We start from the raw sequence: 21,238 nt of genomic DNA on the forward strand, positions 1-21,238 counted from the left end.
GGTGGTGCAGGCGCTGCTGGAGTCGGCAGCGGAGGACCCCCGGCTGGGCGGTGGAGGTGACGTGGGCAAGCGCCATTGATGGGTTAGCGCGGGAGCCCTCGAGACGGCGGCGGTGGATCCGACGACCCCACCGTCGGAGACGGGAAGGGCGGCAGCGGAGGTGGGGGTGAGCGGCCATCAGCGGCGGCAGCGGTGGAGGAGGAGGAGGAGGAGCGGTGGGGGATGGGGGCTCGATGGCGGGCTTTGCCGGTGCTAGGATGGCGCTGGCGAGGCGGAGGGCGGGCGGGCAGTGGTGGCATCGGAGGAGAGAAGGAAGGATGCGGTATCGGGGGAGATGAAGAGGAGGAAGGCGGTTGGGAAGAAGATAAGGGGGAGAGAGAGCGCAGATCCAAGTCATTGATTTGCAATCGGATAATCATAAAAAAGTGATTAAGATATAGCTAAATCTCAAACGAGGTATAACCAAACGTATGGAAAACCATCGAGAAGCACCAAATGATTTGTGTATGGTTTTCCTCGAGCCCCTTCGTGATTTGTTATGCTTTTTCCTGAAAAATATTCAGGCGAGGACTTTCGTGCGAATTTGCGCCACGTTTTCCCTATCCGTCGAAAGCTTTGCGGGTCGCCCGCAGATTGTTTCCGCTGACACGTCCTCGCGGCATCCGCACGTCAAACCCCCTCACCAGCAGCAGACGACACGCACGCGCGCGGCGCACTCTCCGAGTCAAAAAGCGCCGCCTGACCGCCCGACCCCTCCCTCTCATGTTTCGTCTATCGTGTGCCTCCTCATCAGCCGAGGGGGCCCTCTCACTAATCACCTCTTCCCGCGACTGCGACGGCGGCGAGCCGTGCCGAACCACGGCAGGAAGCGCTCCTCCGCCTCGGCCTCTCTAGGGTGCGTACGATCCCGCGATTCCCGCCTCCGCCTAAGCCTGAGAGCCCCTCCTCCTCGTGCTGTCCTTGCTCCTCTTCATTTGGGGGATTTTTGGTTGGTTTTAGCTGCGATTTTGGGGGGATAAACCTCGGCTTCTCGTTCCGGGTGAAATTCGGGCCTTCCGATTGTTGCTTGTTTCTGGCAGCGGATTTCCCCGATTGATTTGGTGACTCTGATTATGCCGTACTCCACTTGGCGTGCTGCTCTTGCCGAATTCCCCCTTCTGTTTATGGAGTTTCTCCCCAACTTTGTTTGGAGATCTAATCTGTACTCGGTTAGTCGGTTACCCCGTGCCGCGCGCCTGACGTTTCCCATTTCCAGATTGGGTAGGCCACGGCCGCGGCGGCGCCATGATGTCCTCGGACGATGACGACGCGGAACCCCGGCTGAGAGCGGTGCAGGGCTACTACTTCGTCGACGACGACGACGCGCTCGTCTCCTTCGACGTGCTGCCGTTCCAGTTCGACGCCGCCGAGGAGGTCCCCTCCTTCAAGAAGGACGTGTACCTGCGCGGCCTGGCGGACGGCGGCCTCCAGAACGTCTACAAGCAGGTGGTGGCGTGGAAGCTCGGCCTCGACGGCGACTCGCCCGAGATCACCGTGCTCTGCACGGAGGGCAGCTGGATTGCCCTGCTCAAGCCGAGGCCGAGCTACGAGGAGACTGTCCGCTCCGTGCTGGTCACTGTGGAGATGCTTCACTTTGTTCGGAGGAGCCCCACAGCCTCTGAGGAGAATATTTGGGGTTACCTCCGCCGAGTTTTTGAGTATGTGCTACTGCATCTTTTTCTTTTATTTTATTTTATTCTCATGGTGATTGTGAAGTCTGATTAAGATTCTGAAGCGTACCTTTTTGTGTCACAGTAAATATGAGGTTAAGCCCTCAGATGATGACATTAGGGATCATGTACGGCTAATAAAACTGTTTTCTGAGAGAGACCCTGCTATAGCAAAATCACAGGTATGTAATCTTTTTCTTGTTATATGCTAGTTGGGTTTAGTGGGGTTGTCTCCAGCTTTCAGTGTTTGTAGTCCTTAATATTTACTAATAAATTCTTGTAAACTTGTATAAAGGAAAATTCTGGTATGAATGCAAAGTACTGTCATCTTGAATAGTATGGATTCGATTTTATAGTGTGAGGCATGCTGTCGAATTTGTTTTCACATTTCCTACCATCATAAGGTCTTATCTTAATAGCACTATTAGCACCACTTGTTGTTAGGCATGCTGTTGTATTTTATCACCTCATTGTTAGGCACCACTTAATTTTTATTTTTCCAGATTGGTGATTTAGTTGTTATGAAAAAAGAATAATACCAGCTTAATACATAGTCGTAACCTTTGTTTTATAATTGTCTAAGATTGAAATATTTGATTTTCTAAAAGAGCATGTGTTTGTTGCAACATTTACCGATTTATAATCTTAATGTCATGTATGTCTTCATTATCATTATAATTACTTACTACTGATTCCTACTGCTTACAATATCATGCTTCATGACAACTTAATGATGAATTTTGACAGACTTTGCAACTATTCATTAAAGAGGAATCTATGGAGAAGATTGACGAGGTAACCCAGATTATGTCCATATTGAAAGTTCTAAGTATCAAAACCATGCTTCTAACCTTTCTTTCTTTTTTTTTTGAATTTCAATTAGGCTGGCTCAAATGATCTGGACAATAAACAACCATTTGTTGTTGATGATAAAGAAAGGGAGGAGGTAGTTGAAGATAACAATAAGCATGAGCCTAGTAACGATGATGATGAAGAGGATGAGGATGATGGAGATTTGTTTGATTCAGTTTGTGCTATCTGTGACAATGGAGGGGAGCTCTTATGGTAAGCCCTTTTCTATTTTGGCAGAAGCATGATGTTTTTGTTAATTAGGTGCTGACTGTCCTGTTTCAAACATACTGGTTGAACGTTGCAAGTTGTAACCGGATGTATCTTGTGTATGACTTCAACAGCTCAATGCATTTCATGATCTTTCAGGCTTCTGTTAGAGGAACATAGGGTTGTTCCTCAAAGCTTATGTTTGGCTACACACAATACCTTGATAAATCAGCTATTTGATGTTGCTTAGTTGATGGTCATATGCATTATTATAGGGCAAAGATGCACAACTTGATTACCAGTAGCAGTTTCTAATATCGCTCTGTTCTGCTTAGACCCAACATGAATGATTGTAGCTAAATTCTCCTCACAAGCTAATAGTTCACAGTTTTCATAGACATTCAAGTGTGTTGTCCGTAGGAAGAGTCCTTCTATTCTTATAAAGTGAAAATGATCAATTAATCACTATCATGTTGGCACTGTAAACTCGGACCATTAGAGTTATAGGTAACAAATAGGACATGTACCCTCTGTTCAGGATCTGTTGTGGTTAGCTGTAGAAAAAACTATATTATAATATTGTCTATGGGTTTTTATGTTAAGTTAATCATCATGTGATTGTAGCTATAAATTAAAACAATGTGATAAATAAAATTTAAAAGGAATACAAGAGGCTTCTTTCTCTATTTCCAAAAATATGATAGTTTATAGGATCTATGTAGAGACAAAGACTGTTATCAGCTATATGCTCAAACTGAATAAGGTTGTACAGTTGAGTTTATTTCATCTCTAGCAATTACCGGTCTCTCAATTTGCGAATATCACATTTTAAAAGAGTAAGCTTCAAAAACATACGGCTATTTTGGCATGTTGCAGAAAACTACAACTTTTGACACCCATTGCACAAACCTACAGCTATTTTGATACTTACTGCTGGAAACTACAATTTTCTTACAAAGCTACAGGTTGACATAATGGGCCTACCTTAGAGGCTGATGGGTGGGTCCATCTTGAGAAAGTTGTAGCTTTTTGCGACAGAAGTGTTGAAATAGTTGTAGGTTTCTGCAGTGGGCACCAAAACTTTTAGCTCTGTGCAACATGTGTAAAAATAATTGTAGGCTTTGAGATATCCTCCATTTAAAATTGTTAACAAACATGCTGATGTTCGGATTCTCTGATATATTAATATGATGATGCATCTTCTCGCTGTAGCAACCTTGCCTACAGAATTGCATCTGTGCTCCTATTTAATGTTTATTTGCCCTATGCTTTGTATTGTTCATGATTCTCATTGGTTTTCAGTGATTCTGTCTTATGTTTGTGGTAGCACTGTATCCTCCATTGTACAGCACTTTTGGGGTTGGCACTCCTGGCATTTTTTGTTGGCTGTTCACTTGATCTAACAATTGCGTGAAGACGACAATGACAAGAACACAAGTCTCCTTTCCTTTTCCTCCTTTTTCCAATGTTATATAGAGAAAACACATCTGCTTATGCAAAGCTATTCCCATCTTGTCACGCATGCATGATGGACTATTACAGTCTTACTCCAGCATTGTTTAGTACATGGACTCATGCAACAACTAATGCATGGATCCTATGACTAACAAAGTTACCATATAGTATATGAAACACCTTGATCTCTTACCAAATTAGTCACGCAGGACTCCATAGATGTGGCTTCTGCCAAAGTGTACAGCTTCCTACTAGCTACTCGGGCAACAACACCATCTGCACCTGCACGGCACCTCCTAAATGCAGGATTAAGATTATTTCTGTCATTTCACGCCTTTAATCTTGGTATCTTCAAGTACCCTTGCACTTCTTTCCTGCTTCCGCTCGAGTTCTATCATCTCCACTTGACATGGAGGCAGCGCGTGCTGGCAGGGAGCCAGGCGGCGACACCCTGGAGGATGGCATACTGGCACCTAACGAGGAGGTGATGGAGACGTACCTTGCCAGAGGACAGCGAGTTGCAAAGATGGTGGGGATCAGGAGCCCGCGAGGAAGCGAAGCTCCGGGAGGAGGGCCAAGCCGCGATGCTAGAGGCTAGAGGGGTGCTGGTTGGGACGGCAGCATCGGTATCGAGAGTTTAGACTTGAGACGGAGGATGACGATGACTGGGGAGGATGAAAGTAATGGGCTATTGGGCTGTTCGTGGGATAACTTTGGCTCATTACTCATTCTTCTTCTCTCGTTCTTTTTTGTTTTTTTCTGGTACATATAGTGCTAACTCAGCCAATTAGACTAACAAAGGGCATCATCTAATCCTCGCCTAGGGAAGCGTCTAGACGTCTAGGCATCCAGTCAGTTGGACGTCACCTCACCTCAACGCAGCGCCGTCACAACTATGACAAGGTTACCATTTGTGTCGTGCCAAACTCATGCATATGTTTTTGCCACCACGGAGGATGCTTTGATGGCTCCATCGCCGTGACACGCTTACCAGCAACCTTTCATCTTAGCCTCAGCTCCAATTATCTTCTACATCTTGATGGTGTTATAGACTCACTGGAGCCGACCCACAAGAACTCTGCACACTCTACTCACCTCGCGTGCACCCACATGTACTTTTGCACTATCTTCTAACATGTGTATTGACTCGAACTAACATGCATACCGACATAACATAATAGTACCATAGTATGCATTCATGGCCATGATATGATACTGTTGTCTGCGTGTACCTGTGGCATCATTGAGCACAATGAGATTGCAGGCATTCTAGACACCTTGTACAGCTGGATTTCCATGGTCTCCCTTACCTTGATGAATTTGTGCTATTGGTGCACCTGGGTTGCCTCCTTTAACGGTGCCTTCAATGCTGCCTTGCTTGCCTAGCATCTCTGGACCAGTGTTGTCGATGTCGTAGCCTCTCACTACTAATCTGATGATGGCATGCTGCTAGTGTTGCCGCTCCTAGATGTAGCACTAGCCTCCGGAGAGCATAATCTTCTGCATCTTGATTGGCTCAAGTCTCTGATGCCAAAACTATTGGTTGTTCACATAAACACAAGAGAACACAAGTTTCTTTGAGGCTGTGATTACTTAGCCCCGTTTCCTTTCCTTTTCCACTCCTTTTTCTCATGTTACATAGAATGCAAGCTGCGTGTTGTTTCATTAAAGAAGAGGAAGTGACCAAGTACAACCCCAACCCACCTAAAATACATTTGCAACATACGTACCACATATAATGAAAAAGAGCTACCAAAAACAGGAATGCATACCAGCTTATACAAGCATGACTCAACCTATTATAGTATCATGCACACATGATGAACTCAAACTCCCAACATCGTATAGCATGTAGACTCATGCAACAACTCAAGCACGGACCCATAACTAACAAAGTTACCATACTAAACAAAACAACTTGATCTCTTACCTAACTAGTCACCTGAGGACTCCATACATGTAGCTCCTGCCACATTAGACACCTTACCACTAGCTACAAAATTTTGACTATCTTGTGCCGCACGTCAAGTCCTACACACTAGTACTTGAGAAACATCATGATTGCTTCCATCATTCTTTACTGGAGACCTTTGTCGGTTGATTGTAGTTCATTTGATCCAGCTCTCATGATATTTGATTGACATGACAATGGAATTGAATAGGCTAAGTCTAAATTACGTGTGCATATAAAATGTTATATATGGGATTCCTTCTGCAATGATACAAAAGGTGCTTTTGTCATATGCTATGAACATGAATTATTATTTCCATGCACCTTTCCTGAGTGATAAAGCCTGCCATATTTTGCATACTTCTCCAATATTCTAATTTCACCACTTTTTTACTTGTTAGCTGTGAAGGTTCATGCATGAGATCCTTCCATGCAAAATTAGGAGATGGTGAAGATTCTTACTGTGCAACATTGGGGTACACAAAGGCAGAAGTTAAGGTAATTTTGAACTTTGGCTGATAAAGAGCACCCAGACTCAATTGCTTTTTCTTTCCTCCCTATTTTTCAGGTATTCATTTGTAATTCTTTGTAGGCTATAAAAAATTTCCTGTGCAAGAATTGCGAGTATAAGCAGCACCAGTGTTTTGTCTGTGGAGAGTTGGAGCCTTCAGATGGAACAAATGCGAAGGTATATGGCATTATGAAACAATGGACATTATAAGTGCTTGACAACTATATTAAGCCTTGCCAAAACAGTGCATATGTTGAGTCATCCTTTGCAAGCAAAAAGGGTAGTTGTCATCGTAGAAGCAAGAATATAATGGGCTTGTTCATATCCTTTATGAAAGTACTGCATCATTAAAGGTTGACTGTCATCAATAAGTGGCAGCGGAGCACTTAATATGAGCGTTTCCATACCCTTTAAGATGGTTATTGCACGTGTCACTTAGTCACATGTTCACATCCATAAGCCAGTTTGCTGTTGCACCTACTGCTATTCACTAGTCATCTTGAACTCCTTCGCTATCTGAATGGAACCATGTTGCCATCTGTTCTTTCCTTGCTCTAGTTTGCTGTAGTTTTAGGCATATTGTGATGTGATCCGGTCTATCTCCCTCCTGCCTGTTGGCCTGTTTCCACCTATTGTTTTCCTTGGTTCCTTTCTTATTGCTTTGAAGCCTAAGAAGCAGATGGCTGTATCCCATTACTGCTGAGGCTGAGTTGATATGGCATCGGTGTCTGCTGAAGTGCTGAGAGCACCAAGTTGTTGTGGGCTGTGGCTCCTTGCTGTCCATAGTGTCGGACAGCAATTTGTATCAGCAATCCAGCATTACTTTTGATGGTCACTCATGATCTCACCAGGCGTTTATGTCTTGATGCTTCTGGTACCTGGTCTCAGAGCCAGGAATATATATGTCTATTTATAGGTATTTTCACATTTATTGCAAATTCCTTCTCTAATGTTAACTAGGGCATTATACCTTTACATTACATTTTATTAAAGTGAGGAGCATCTACTTGAAATTTTAGAAGTTTCACATGCTAAAAAGTGCCGCTTCCTGGAACTCTTCTAGCAATAGATGAATGTGCAAGTTGAAGAGATGCCAATACTTTTCCTCATAAATCCTTTATCCTATGTATCTTAGTTGATAGTTGATTAAAATTCCTTCTTGAAGCTTCTGAGACTAACATTATTATTTAGGTGTTTCTTTGCAATAACGCAACATGTGGGCACTTTTACCACCCCAAGTGTGTTGCGCAACTACTTCATCCTAACAACAAGAATGAAGCCTTGGAGTTGGAGAAAAGTATTGTGGCTGGGATTTCATTCACATGCCCTGTGCATTGGTGCTTTCAGTGTAAAGGCCTAGAGGATAGGACTCAAGAGCCGCTGCAGTTTGCTGTTTGCAGACGTTGCCCAAGATCTTACCACAGAAAATGTTTGCCAATGTATACAATTTTTACTATTTGTTCCCTGGATCAATTTATTCTTAATAAAAACATGAAATGATTTTATACATCTAATTGTTGAAATTGTTTTATAGGGAAATTTCATTTGAAGACAATGATGCTGAGGGCATCATAACGCGAGCTTGGGAACTTTCAAAGAGAATTCTTATCTACTGCCTGTATGTAAACCTCCTTGTAAAATTTTCAGGCCCAGTTGCACATGAAAATTTCTGTCATAGTTTCTCATAACTTCCATAATTTGTGCCTTTTAGCTTCTCGCCAAATTTATACCATAATTGCTTATCAAACCCTACATATAACTTACTGTTACAGGGACCATGATATGGACATTGATATTGGAACACCATCCAGAGATCACTTAAAATTTCCTCATATTTCAAAGCCACTGGATTCTGTAAAGAAGAAAGTTAAGGAACTAGCCGAGAAGAAAAAGAGGACTTCTGACTACTTGTATGTTAATGAACCTATGCAGAAATCTTCAAGAAGGGTTGGTATGAAGGGTTCATTTGACCAATCTGGTTTTGAACCTGAGAAGAAAAAAGCTAAAAACCTCAAAGGAATGATACAGCCTGAAGAACCTGTGGTCAAGCGTGCTGCTCTTGTAAGTAGTCTAAAACATCTGAAGGAAGAGGAGCAAGAGTTGGAGAGTTTGTCTTCACTGGCAACAGGGAAAACACCCCAGAGCTCATTTCCTGTTATTGATGGTGATACTGAGAAGAGGTAACTTGGGTCCACCATTTCATATAGAAACAAACTACTATAGCAAGGCACTAGAATATGTTATTTTGTTTTGCAAGAGCACATGTTGCTTAATTTTCTAGCTCGCAGAAACTCCTTTAGTTAGTTGACATAATCCAAGAATTCAAGCCTCCTTTCCTTCTGACTATCAGCAAAAGAGCTTTTGGATATGTCCAGACTCTGAATTTGATTTAATAGGCTATAATGTCTAGGCTGCCTCGCCTTGACATCATGTAGAGATGAGTATTCAGTGGCTCCAGAGTTAGATATTTCTACCCAGGGCCAGTCCTGCACCAAACATATAGTGTTAACCCTTTCAGTTTGTTTCAGGATGAGTGATTGCTCAGATCCAATATGTAATCACCATTTGATGGAAGAATTAATGAGAAAGTATCTGTGTTTGGTTTATTTTTCCAATATTTATCTTCCTTTTATGGTTCCTAGTATTGCGGATTCCTGTGTGCTTATATTTTTTTATTCGCAATATGCCACCTGTACATCTTAATTGTATGCATTAGCTCATTGACACCTCTAATCTAGGACCACCCAGATACAAGGGTATATCCATGAAACAAAGTGGGAAAATGCTGTCTTTTATAAAGTGAAACAGGTCAATTATCCTTACTCTTATGTGTTAAAATATAAGAAATCTTTTGCTTTTATGATCTCTGAATCTGTTGCTGTACTATTTGGAATTATGAGAGTTAAGAGAATTTTGCGAGAGTGTTCAACACAGAATGTTTGGGACGTAACATGTTGAGGCTCATTTGGAATTGCAGTGATAATAATGAGGCATAATAGGGGTAAAAGCTATGACCAAACATAAAGATTCCTGATGCCAGTTATGAATGATGATATATTTTATTGTATCATAGGGTGCTAGCTTTGGTAGAAAAGGAGGTCTGTTCCTTGACATTGGACGATATCTCTCGACGGTGTGCCATCCCTTCAACTTATAAAACCTCCGGCAGGCAGATTGACAAAATCATTGCACGGGGCAAGCTTGAGCGTTCTATTCAGGTACCCCAAAATTCAAACAGTGAAAACTAGTATATCCATCGATAGTCGATTGTTCATGTATGGATCTATGACTTTTGCAGGCTGTACAAGCTGCTTTACAAAAACTGGAACACGGAGGTACCATTGATGATGCTAAAGCAGTATGTGAAGCTGAAGTCTTGAGGCAGTTAACAAGGTGGAATGTATGTAGATACTAGCACTTTATGTATCATTTGATAATAGTCATTTTGTAGCCTCTTTCCCTTTCTGATCAGCTATAGCCTTTTCTTTAAAAAAAATGTATATCCATCATTCAACGAAACAACCTATGAAAGAGCAAACCAGTAATAGGGTTGTGTTAACCTTTTTGAGTTGCACAGCATAAGGATGGTCTCCATTTTCTTTATGGGTTTAGTTGAGCAAATGGTAAGTTATTGTGGCATTTATTATGTTTGCACTGAACATTTTTAGCGGTTACTCCCCTGCTCACAAACCATTATCATCCGGCTGCAAGATGCCAGTTCTCATAAATCATGTAGTGGAACTTTGATCTTTGATTATGTAGAAATAATAAAATAGACTGGTCATTAGAAATAGTGCACAATTCAGTGGGTACATGTCTGTAGATTTAATAGTACCTGGCCAGTGCATATCTCATGAATTACCACTTATTGTAACTGTAGCTACTTAGGTGGTGTTTGGTTCAGCAAAATGTAACGCATTTGGATTACGGATGGTCATGAATCATGTTACAGCTGTTTGTTTGCACCCATCCGTAATCGGTTAACACTGTAATCAAATCCCCATGCTATATAAGCATCTTACCACCCCTTTCCCTCCGTAATCAGAAAACAGAAGCTGTTTTTGCAGATTAGAAGAAGCATACTATTTGATTACGTTACCGCAGTTGAACCAAACAAAGAGTGTAATCACTCATTCCATAGTTGAAAGCACTGCAATCCCATTCCATTTGCATTTACGTTACCGTTCCATGAACCAAACACCATCTTATTGTATTGATAAACTATTCTAATATAGTACCATTCTGTTACCAGAATAAGCTCAGAGTGTACCTTGCACCTTTCATTCATGGTATGCGCTACACTTCGTTTGGTCGGCATTTCACAAAGAAGGAGAAACTCAATGAGGTACATTTATATTCAAAGCTTTGCAATTGCATGATAAGTGGGAACTTAACGCTTTCATTCTCAAATATATGTTGGTCTCTACATTGATGAAATAAAAGCGCCTTTGTTAAATAGGACAATATTAGATGCTTGATTTAAGCAAAGATAGAAAAAAATGCACATTCCCAAAATTTTATCCATTTATTGAGGTGGCTATTGTAACCATGGGTCTTGCCCTACCTTGAGGTCTGTGCTAACATGAGACGACTGCATGGTGGTGAACAATGGAATGCTTGACCGTAAAACACCAGTTCACAAATGACATTTAATGTGAATGATTTGCAATTAAATGTGTGCATTCAATACTTCTCGTATATATAGTTAAGCTTGTTTGACGCCTCTATTTCAAAGACAATAATTGAGTATACATGTTTTTGTGAGCATTGCATTTCGATTGAAAGTCTGGAATTTGTCTGTTTATTTAATATCTATGCAAATTCCACTTGGACATCTCATTATTAGTAATCCTCCTGTCATCTATATATATTTTAGTTGAAAGTGTGGTACCTGCAAATGCATCTATGCATGTTTAGTAACCGCTGCCTGGGTCTATTCAACTGTTTGGGCTCCAGTGGGTTTTGTATGAGTAACATCATCTAGCTGTGATTTAACAACGATAACATCTCCTGAAAATATACCTCTTTTCAGTTATCATATAAGCAAACATAATAATTTGCTTCTTTAGTATTTTCATTTGAGACTTTCTTAATTAATGTTGTTCTGTTGTTTTAACCTGCTTCACACTTGCAAATGAATCTGTCTTTCTTGTCGCAGATTGTTGATAAACTTCATTGGTATGTTCAACCTGGCGACACGGTATGTTCACCTTGCAACCCCAAAGCCACACATGCTTGCATTGACATTTTGTAGATCAACTAAAGTTGGTAGTCTGTAAATCAGAGATGTAAGGCAGTGCAAAACTTGCAGGGTTCACTTTATTTATACTTAAATGCTTACAACTATTGTGACAGCATATGCATCTTTTGTTTCTGTTATAGTTTTCATTTGTTATTAAGTACATTGAGTAACTTGCTTGGGACATGGTCACATAAATGCTCTTTCTAGCAGATTGTGGATTTCTCTTGTGGTCTAAATGACTTCAGTCAGTTTATGAAAGAAAAGCTTGATAAAGTTGGCAAAAAATGCAACTTCAGGAATTATGATGTTATTCGACCAAAGGTAAAATTGGTAAACTATAGTCCCTTTTTATAAGATCATGCTTGACTAAATAACCCTTTGAAAACTCGTTTGTTTATTATGCAATTACACTACAAGAGCCAGTCAGGGATGCCTCAGTTGTAGGTTCAGAAAATAATGGTCCAGTAGCAATTCCCTTGTGTTGGACTTTTCATATGTCGGTGATCTGCCTACTAAAAAATGCTGGTAGAGCAGGTTCGTAGAGTACCAAGTCAACAGTGTCATCTCTGGTCCAAAAGTGAGTCAAATCCAGTAACTATCACATTTTTAGTCTTCAACATGCATCATGTCCTGCGATTCTTCGGAAGATGATTTTAGTCTGCGATTTTGTTTTGTCAGAAAATAAACTTGATTGAACCCAGTAAAGACTTGTGCTCTAAGGTTGATTGGTTGGGTTACACTATAGAAAATTGTTAGTGCGGGCTGTGTATTTATGACTATAGGGTGGATTCAGTTTGTTTTCACTTGATTATCTAGCCGAACTATTAAATTTGGCTTTTATACTTGTTCAAGCAATTTCTCATTATTACTACAGATATTCAAATTAACATGGTCTTTCCATTCACTATTTATTATACTTCCATAAGTATATAATCTATGTCCATGGAAGGTATAATTTTAGTGGGTTCATTTGAACTTAGTTGCATCACTCATGTCTGCACTCATTGATGCAATGCATCGCAACTCATCACATCCTGGAACGTATTGTGTCACTTGTGAGAATTGCCATTACTTGAATTTTCTTATTATCCCTTTTCAAGATTCATTTAGCATGCTTACTCAAAGCAGTTGTGCCTCACATTTATAATTGCATACATTTTCTACATGGGGTCTGACATAGCAAGTGTCATTTTGCAGAATTCTTTCTGTTTTGAAAAGAGGGACTGGATGACTGTGCGTCCAAAAGAACTACCACATGGTTCTAAACTAGTATGGATCTTTTCTCTGTAATTAAAGCTATTGAGAATTCCAAATTTGATAACTTGCAGTGTTGCTCAGAACTACGATCCTGACCTGACCGATCATGACTAAAATGACAACATTATTTAGTTCCACTTGCTAATAACAATACACAAATATGATGCTCTTTTTGATTGTTAATGGTGATAATAAGCTGTTTGCTCTGGACAATGTTGTTTAGATCTCAGAATTTGAATTTTTTATGTTGAATGAAAATAAAAATGATGTATGTCGGGAATGATTGTACATTCATTAAAGCCAGGCCATCCAACTTACCACCTCCATGCCGGATGGAGTTTATGCTTACTGTAGATTAGCGGGTGCCTAACCATTGTCGCTGTAATTTGATTGCTCCCAAATTTGGCCACTGTTTTCATTGTTGCCAATTCTTTGTAAACTTCTGTATTTTTAGTCATAGAACATGCATTACCCTTGGACAAAATAGTTTCGTACGGTTGATTTGCACTTTCAGTTTGTCACCTCTTTTCTTTCGCTAATTTGTCTCATTCCACTAGCTTGCATTTTTAGTGTAATTTTTACTGGCGTTTTCAGGGAAAGTTTTGTAAACCAATGCCATTTTTCATAACAGGTTCACCAACTTATGACATATCCAGTAAAACTTCTGTTCATTTATCGCAAGCATAGCATTGAAGTTTATATTGTTTCTTTCTCGCCCTGGATATCTTGGTTCATTCGATCTTCCTCTATTGCCAACAACAGTTGTTTGCATTACACGTGCTCACAGCAGCAGTGTTTCAAAAGACGCTGTGTGCTCCTGTGTATCTGGAAGAAAAAGAAGACGCTATGTGGGTGACCAGCTGCTGCCTGGCACCTAGCACCTAAGTACTACTTAGGTGGCTGAATGTCCTCCAGATGGCATGTTAAAAGCACATTGCTTAGATATGCTAATTACCTCATCATCAGCACCATCTAGCTCTTAGGCACCACCTGAACTAATTTTGTTTAACACAGGCAACAGTAACTGACTGGCAATGTGATTATCATCCGCGGATGGGCAACCCTAGTGGTCAGAGCACCTGAATAGCATCCAGCAGGCCTTGTTCCCCTGTGGGAGCGAATTGAACGGGGCTGGAGAAAAAGGCCCCTTGTGGCTGTTTCGAGTTATACCTGTAATCACTGTGGTTGCTTTCAGCAAAATGCATGTGGCCCACGTTTCCTGGGCATCGTCTGGCATGTCCGTGCAGCTGGCCTTCGGGGTCTTTTCTTGACCGGGCCATGAAGAGATTCTTCTTAGTGAAAAGCTGTGGAAGCGGTCTCCCCCAGTTTATCATGTTGTCTTGAATCTACAACAACAACATAGCCTTTTAGTCCCAAGCAAATTGGGGCAAGAGCCACAAATCACGGTTCAAGCACATGAATAGCTATTTTCCAAGCACTCCTATTCAAGGCTAAATCTTTGGGTGTATTCCATCCCTTCAAATCTTCTTTTATTGCATATATGTCAATTTTGGTCTTCCTATGCCTCTCTTCACATTACTGTCACGCCTTAGGGTTCCACTACGCACCGGTGCCTCCGGAGCCTTCTGTTGGACATGTCCAAACCATCTCAGCCGGTGTTGGATAAGCTTTTCTTCAATTGGTGCTACCCCTAACCTACCACGTATATCCTCATTCCGGACTCGATCCCTTCTTGTATGATCACAAATCCAACGCAACATACTCATTTCCGCAACACTTATCTGCTGGACATGTTGCCTTTTTGTAGGCCAACATCCTGCACCATATGGCATTGCAGGTCTAATCGCCGTCCTATAAAACTTGCCTTTTAGCTTCAATGGTACCCTCGTCATATGAGATTCCTGATGCTTGGCACCACTTCGTCCACCCCACTTTGATTCTACGACTAACATCCTCATCAATATCCCCATTTCATTGTAGCATTGATCCCAAATATCGAAATGTATCCTTCGTGGGCATTACTTGGCTTTCCAAACTGGCATCTCCCTCCTCATGTGTAGTAGTGCTAAAGTCACATCTCATATATTCAATTTTAGTTTTGCTGAGTCTAAAACATTTTGACTCTAGAGTCTCCTGCCACAACTCTAGTTTCCTATTTACTCCTGCTCGATTTTCATCAACTAGCACTACATCATCCACGAAGAGCATACATCAAGGTATATCCCCTTGAATATCCCTTGTTACCTTATCCATCACCAACACAAATAGATAAGGGCTTAAAGCAGACCCTTGATGCAGTCCTATTCTAATCGGAAAGTCATCTGTGTCGCCATCACTTGTTCGGACTCTAGTTACAACATTGTTGTACATGTCCTTAACAAGTCCAACGTACTTCGTTGGGACTTTATGTTTGTCCAAAGCCGACCACATAACATTCCTTGGTGTTTTGTCATGCGCCTTCTCCAAGTCAATGAAAACCATGTGTAGGTCCTTCTTCTCCCTATACCGTTCCATAACTTTTCTTATTAAGAAAATAGCTTCCATGGTTGACCTTCCAGGCGCGAAACCAAATTGGTTCATGGAGACCTGTGTTATCCTTCTCAAACGATGCTTGATAACTCTCTCCCATAGCTTCATAGTATGGCTCATCAACTTAATTCCTTAGTAATTAGTACAACTTTGAATATCTCCCTTATTCTTGTATATTGGTACCAGTATGCTTCTCCTCCACTCTTCCGGCATCTTGTTTGATCGAAAAATATGGTTGAACAACTTGGTTAGCCATACTATGGCTATATCCTGGAGGCATTTCCACACCTTAATTGGGATACCATTCGAGCCCATCACCTTACCACTTTTCATCCTTTTCAACGCCTCTCTCACCTCAGATTCTTGGATCTTTCCCACAAAGTGCTTGTTGGTGTCATCAAAAGAGTCATCCAACTGCAAGGTTGTGTTCTCATTCTCACCATTGAACAATTTGTTAAAATACTCTCGTCATCTATGTTTGATCTCATCCTCCTTTACCAAGATGTTCTCCATTTCATCCTGAATGCACTTCAAAGTCCCTCGTCTTTCTCTCACGAACCTTAGCCATCCTATAGATGTCCTTCTCTCCTTCCTTCGTACCTAATCGTTGGTAAAGATTCTCATACGCCCTACCCTTTGCCACACTTACAGCTCGCTTTGCGATCTTCTTTACCTCCTTGTACTTTTCTATGTTGTCCACACTCCTGCCATGGAACAAGCGCCTATAGCATTCGTTCTTCTCCTTAATAGTCATTTGGATTTCCTCATTCCACCACCAAGTATCTTTATCTACGCCTTTATCTACACCTCTACCCCCCTTGGTCACTCCAAGCACCTCCGAGGCCACCTTCCGAATGCAGTTTGCCATCTTCTCCCACATGTTGTTTGCGTCCTCTCCTTCTTTACAAGGGTCCTCTTTGATTATCCTTTCCTTGAAGACCTCTGACGTCTCCTCTTTTAGTTTCCACCACTTTGTTCTTGCAATCTTGGCTTGTTTATCCCTGCGTGCGCGCATCTGAAAATGAAAGTCCGCCACCACAAGCTTATGTTGAGAAACAACACATTCCCCTGGTATCACCTTGCAATCCAGCATGCCCGTTTATCCTCTCTTCTTGTGAGGATAAAGTCAATCTGGCTATAGTGTTGGCCACTACTAAAAGTCACTAAATGGGACCGTCTCTTCCTAAAGAAAGTGTTCGCTATCATCAAGTCAAAAGCTACTGCAAAGTCCAAGACTTTCTCTCCCTCTTGATTCCTACTACCATACCCAAAACCTCCATGAACCGCCTCGAAGCCTGCACTTGTACCTACATGCCCATTAAGATCTCCTATGAAAAGCTTCTCGCTAGAAGGTACAATTCTAACCAGGCTATCTAAATCTTCCCAGAAAAGCCTCTTAGCACTCTCATCGTGGCCTACTTGGGGGACATACACACCAATTATGTTGAGGACCATATCACCAACGACAAGCCTAACTAGGATAATCCTATCCCCTTGCCTTCTCACATCCACCGCTCCATCCTTGAGACTCTTGTCAATCAAAACTCCCACTCCATTTCTATTTGCAGCTGTCCCTATGTACCAAAGCTTGAAACCAATATTGTCCACCTCCTTCGCCTTCTGGCCCTTCCATTTAGTCTCTTGAACGCACAAGATATTTACACGCCTCCTAATTGCTACGTCAACTAACTCTCTTAACTTACCTGTAAGAGACCCTACATTCAAACTACCTACACAAATCCTAGTTGGTTCGACTAGCTTCCTTGCCCTTCGCACCCGTCGAGAGAGATGTGAAGACCCTTGCTCATTTTTCACTACACCCGGGCGCCGATGTAGCGCGCCACTAAGGAAATGACGACCCGATCCTTGCTCACTTGACACCATGCCCAGATCGCGACACGTCGTGTCACCAAGGGGGAGACGACCCGGCCCTTGCCCATTTAACACCGTACCCGGGTTCCGATATGGCGCGTCGCTAAGAGGGTTATGCCCCCAATGGATTTCTCTTGGGTTTCATCTCCATTAGAATGGCTAGGTTTAATGTTGGCTCGCCAAGCCTATCACAACCCTCCTCCTTTACCAGGGCTTGGGACCTGCTATGTTGAGACAACATAGGCGGAGTTGTTGTCTTGAATCTAGATGTGTGAATATACAAGTGCTCCAAAAATTGATGGCGTTAAGGCCTTGTTCGGTTAATCCCCTTCCCAAGGGGATTGGAGGGGGTTGAGGGGAATTTTGACTTGTTGGAGATTTAATCCCCTCCAATCCTCTCCAATCCCCTTCAAACCGAACAAGGTATGAGTTCAGATTGTGTGTGATTTAAATGTGTTCAAAGAGGCTACATATTTTTATACTTATGTGGGGCCATAAGAGGATGCCTACTGTCTTACCCTTTTGGCGCATATAGCATTTGGTGATTTGTTAAAAAACAATGTTTTACTTCAAGAATTGTGTATGCCATATATTCAACTAGTTGTCATGAAACTTCAATTCTGCAGATCATGGGCCTTAATCCTCCTTTTGGATCAAAAGCAATCCTTGCAAACAAATTCATTGACAAGGCGCTTACTTTCAAGCCAAAGCTCATTATACTAATTGTTCCTAAGGAAACTGAAAGGTAATAGAAACATTTCTTGGAAAGTAGAATTAGACAGATTTATACTGTCATTTATTCTCCCTTGTTCATATTTCACCTCTGTGCTGGACATTATCAGGTTGGATGAAAAGCGGCAGCCTTATGATTTGGTGTGGGAGGATACTGGAAGTCTTTCTGGAAAGGTATGAACATATCCAATGGAAGAACCAATCTCCTGCTTCACATAGTAGTTGACTTATTTATGTGTTGCAGTCATTCTATTTACCCGGTTCATTGGATGTGACTGACAAACAAATGGACCAATGGAATGTAACCCCACCCCCAATCTATTTGTGGAGCCGTCCTGATTGGACACAGAAGCACAGGAGAATAGCTGAGGAGCATGGTCACTCTACATTGAAGGTTGTTTCCAGACCAAAGTGGATTGTCTTTTTAATGATTTCCTACACATAATAACTGTGAATTTCCTTATGAGCAGAATGGCAGATCTGGGACTAGGAATGAAACCTACATGGGTGAGAACACAAACTTCATCTTTGAGAAACAAGAACGAGTAAATGGACTCCCTGCAGAAAAACATGTAGAAATTGCATGTGAGGAAATGAAGTTTGCTTTGAAAAGAAGTGATGAATGTCAAGAAAATCAAAATGGTGCTCATTGTGAAAGAAGAGAAGAAATAGCCTCAAATACCACCAGGAGGATAAGGGAATTGGAGAGTACAGTATATGCTACAAAACCAGATTCGGACATGAGCATCTCACCCTCTGAGACTAGGAATTCTCAGTACAAATCGAGGAGTGATTCTCCAATTCATAGTGAATACCCCTCTGATAGAATGGCACATCAGGACAATTATTTCAGTAATCCTGTTCATGAGCCCTGCACATCTCCCCATGAGAGGGTACCCTATGAGGACTACATTAGAGATGTTGCTGAGTATGGAGTTGCATCTGTAGAAAAGCACCTTGCCTTTTCTGCTGATAACGTTGGTGTTGGCTTGAGGATGCACAGTCCTGATCTCAAAGAACTGAATGGGGTTAATGCTGGTGGTCCAAATAGTAATTTATACGGTCCAGCGTCTGGTGGAACTGGTGGCAGCTTTTACAGGAACCAGAACTTAGAAAACTACCCAATGGATTACAGCATGGAGAATACTGTCTTTGCTCAAAGGAATGCTGTTACTGGTGTAGACGTGGAGGATGCAAGAATGTATGATGGACGCATCAGGGACAACCATAACCTATCAGTGTCCACTGCCACTGATATTCGAGCACAGATAAGAATGTATGGTGGGCACACAGGGAATGATCATCCCCAGACACCCATTTACCCTCCTACCACTGATATTCGAGCACACACAGGGAATGATCATCCCCAGACACCCATTTACCCTCCTACCACTGATATTCGAGCACAAATAAGAATGTACGGACGACAGAGCACACATACAAGTGGATACCCTGGATATGCAGACACACAGTTTACTTTAACTTCCTCCCATGGAGTTTCGTCTTTGGGTTCAGCAGGGAGGTCCACCATGGACAGATATACTCCCCGCCTTCATGAAACAAACCATGCAACAGGCCTGTACGGTGTTCCTGGCAATAGAAGCGAATTGACACCAGATCCTTTGAACTTCACCTCTCGGCAGCAGTATCCATACCCACATCCCGGCTCTTTCGGTGACTGGCATGGCTAGTAACTGAACTTTTGAAATTTCCATAGGATCAGATTCTAACCGGCGTTTGTGGTTTAAATGTAATATAGTATGAAGATGGAAGAGAACCCCAAGGATGTTAAAATTAAAAGTTACTATGTATATAAATGAAGTTGGTTAGTGGTTCCATTTTGCGCTTCATGGTTGTAATCTTGAGCTTCATCTATGAAGCGGCTGTTTTTACATGTTTTTTTTCCCTCGTATATAATTTTGTCGTGAGCAGGTACATAGGCTATGTTTGACGCATTCAAAATTGATGCGTACCCATTGAAGTCCTCCAATAACTATGCTATTTTCTCAAGAAAGCGTGTTGTTTCCGCATCCCATTCCTGCGATGTCAGGGACATCCAGTTGAAAGTTTGAATTATATCGAGCTAATTTCAAAAGTCCCGGTGTCCGTTACAGCTGATACTCCATCCGTTTCAAATTGTAGGTTGTTTTAGGTCTTGTTTGGATATTAGGGGTTAAACTTTAGTCCTGTCACATTAGATGTTCGGATGCTAATTAGAAGGACTAAACATAAGCTAATTACAAAACTAATAGCAGAACCATTAGGCTAAATCGCGAGACGAATCTATTAAGTCTAATTGATCCATCATTAATGAATGGTTACTGTAGCACCACATTGTTAAATCATGTTAAATCATGGACTAATTAGGCTTATAGATTCGTCTCGTGATTTAGCCTAGGGGTTGTGCAATTAGTTTTGTAATTAGTCTATGTTTAATACTTCCAGTTAGTATCAAACATCCGATGTGACAGTGGCTAAAGTTTAGCCCCTATCTCCCAAACATCCCCTTAGCTTTTCTAGATTCACAGACACTACATCTAAGTGAATAGAAAAACTATATATTAGAAAAAGTAAAATGACTTACAATTTGAACGGAGGGAATAGAACTACGGGATTCTATTTTACCTCTTACATATTGTGTATTGGTGCATGAAAATATCATGCGTGTTGGCGTATATTTTTTTTTGACATGCCAATCAAATACAGCTAGTGTACCGACTCATGGGATATCATGTGTGCCGACATATACAAAGGATCATAATTTTTACATAATCCCATATTGTAAGGTACGGATCTGGATGTTCATCTTCCTATTATTATAATAATCTATTCATGTCTCGTCCTCCAGACTAGTGTACCAGCGCATGAGATATCATGCGTGCCGACGTATATAAAGGATCATAATTCTTACATAATCCCATTGTAAGATATAGATCTGGATGTTCATCCTCCTATTATTA

General features: G+C 41.6%; 1 protein-coding gene across 1 annotated transcript; it reads left to right on the forward strand.

Annotated features, from left to right (window-relative positions):
- Positions 1-736: 736 nt before the first annotated feature.
- Positions 737-20,128, forward strand: LOC117862137 (protein ENHANCED DOWNY MILDEW 2). Its single transcript, XM_034745653.2, has 20 exons — positions 737-895; positions 1,256-1,697; positions 1,795-1,891; positions 2,457-2,504; positions 2,593-2,774; positions 6,576-6,672; positions 6,767-6,862; positions 7,877-8,124; positions 8,220-8,303; positions 8,458-8,865; positions 9,759-9,903; positions 9,984-10,085; positions 10,938-11,030; positions 11,844-11,885; positions 12,138-12,248; positions 13,125-13,196; positions 18,173-18,291; positions 18,389-18,452; positions 18,523-18,672; positions 18,749-20,128. The coding sequence occupies exons 2-20, from the start codon at positions 1,285-1,287 to the stop codon at positions 19,967-19,969; spliced, it is 3,792 nt and encodes a 1,263-aa protein (XP_034601544.1). The 5' UTR covers positions 737-895; positions 1,256-1,284; the 3' UTR covers positions 19,970-20,128.
- Positions 20,129-21,238: the final 1,110 nt, after the last annotated feature.

Source organism: Setaria viridis, chromosome 6 (assembly GCF_005286985.2).
Source record: "Setaria viridis chromosome 6, Setaria_viridis_v4.0, whole genome shotgun sequence".
Taxonomy (NCBI): domain Eukaryota; kingdom Viridiplantae; phylum Streptophyta; class Magnoliopsida; order Poales; family Poaceae; genus Setaria; species Setaria viridis.

Excerpts from the sequence above, each read along its gene's own strand:
- LOC117862137 (XM_034745653.2), top strand. The coding sequence starts at position 1,285 with ATGATGTCCTCGGACGATGACGACGCGGAACCCCGGCTGAGAGCGGTG. Across the intron at positions 2,775-6,575 it reads AATGGAGGGGAGCTCTTATG|CTGTGAAGGTTCATGCATGA; the intron begins GTAAGCCCTTTT and ends TTTACTTGTTAG. Across the intron at positions 9,904-9,983 it reads AGCTTGAGCGTTCTATTCAG|GCTGTACAAGCTGCTTTACA; the intron begins GTACCCCAAAAT and ends TGACTTTTGCAG.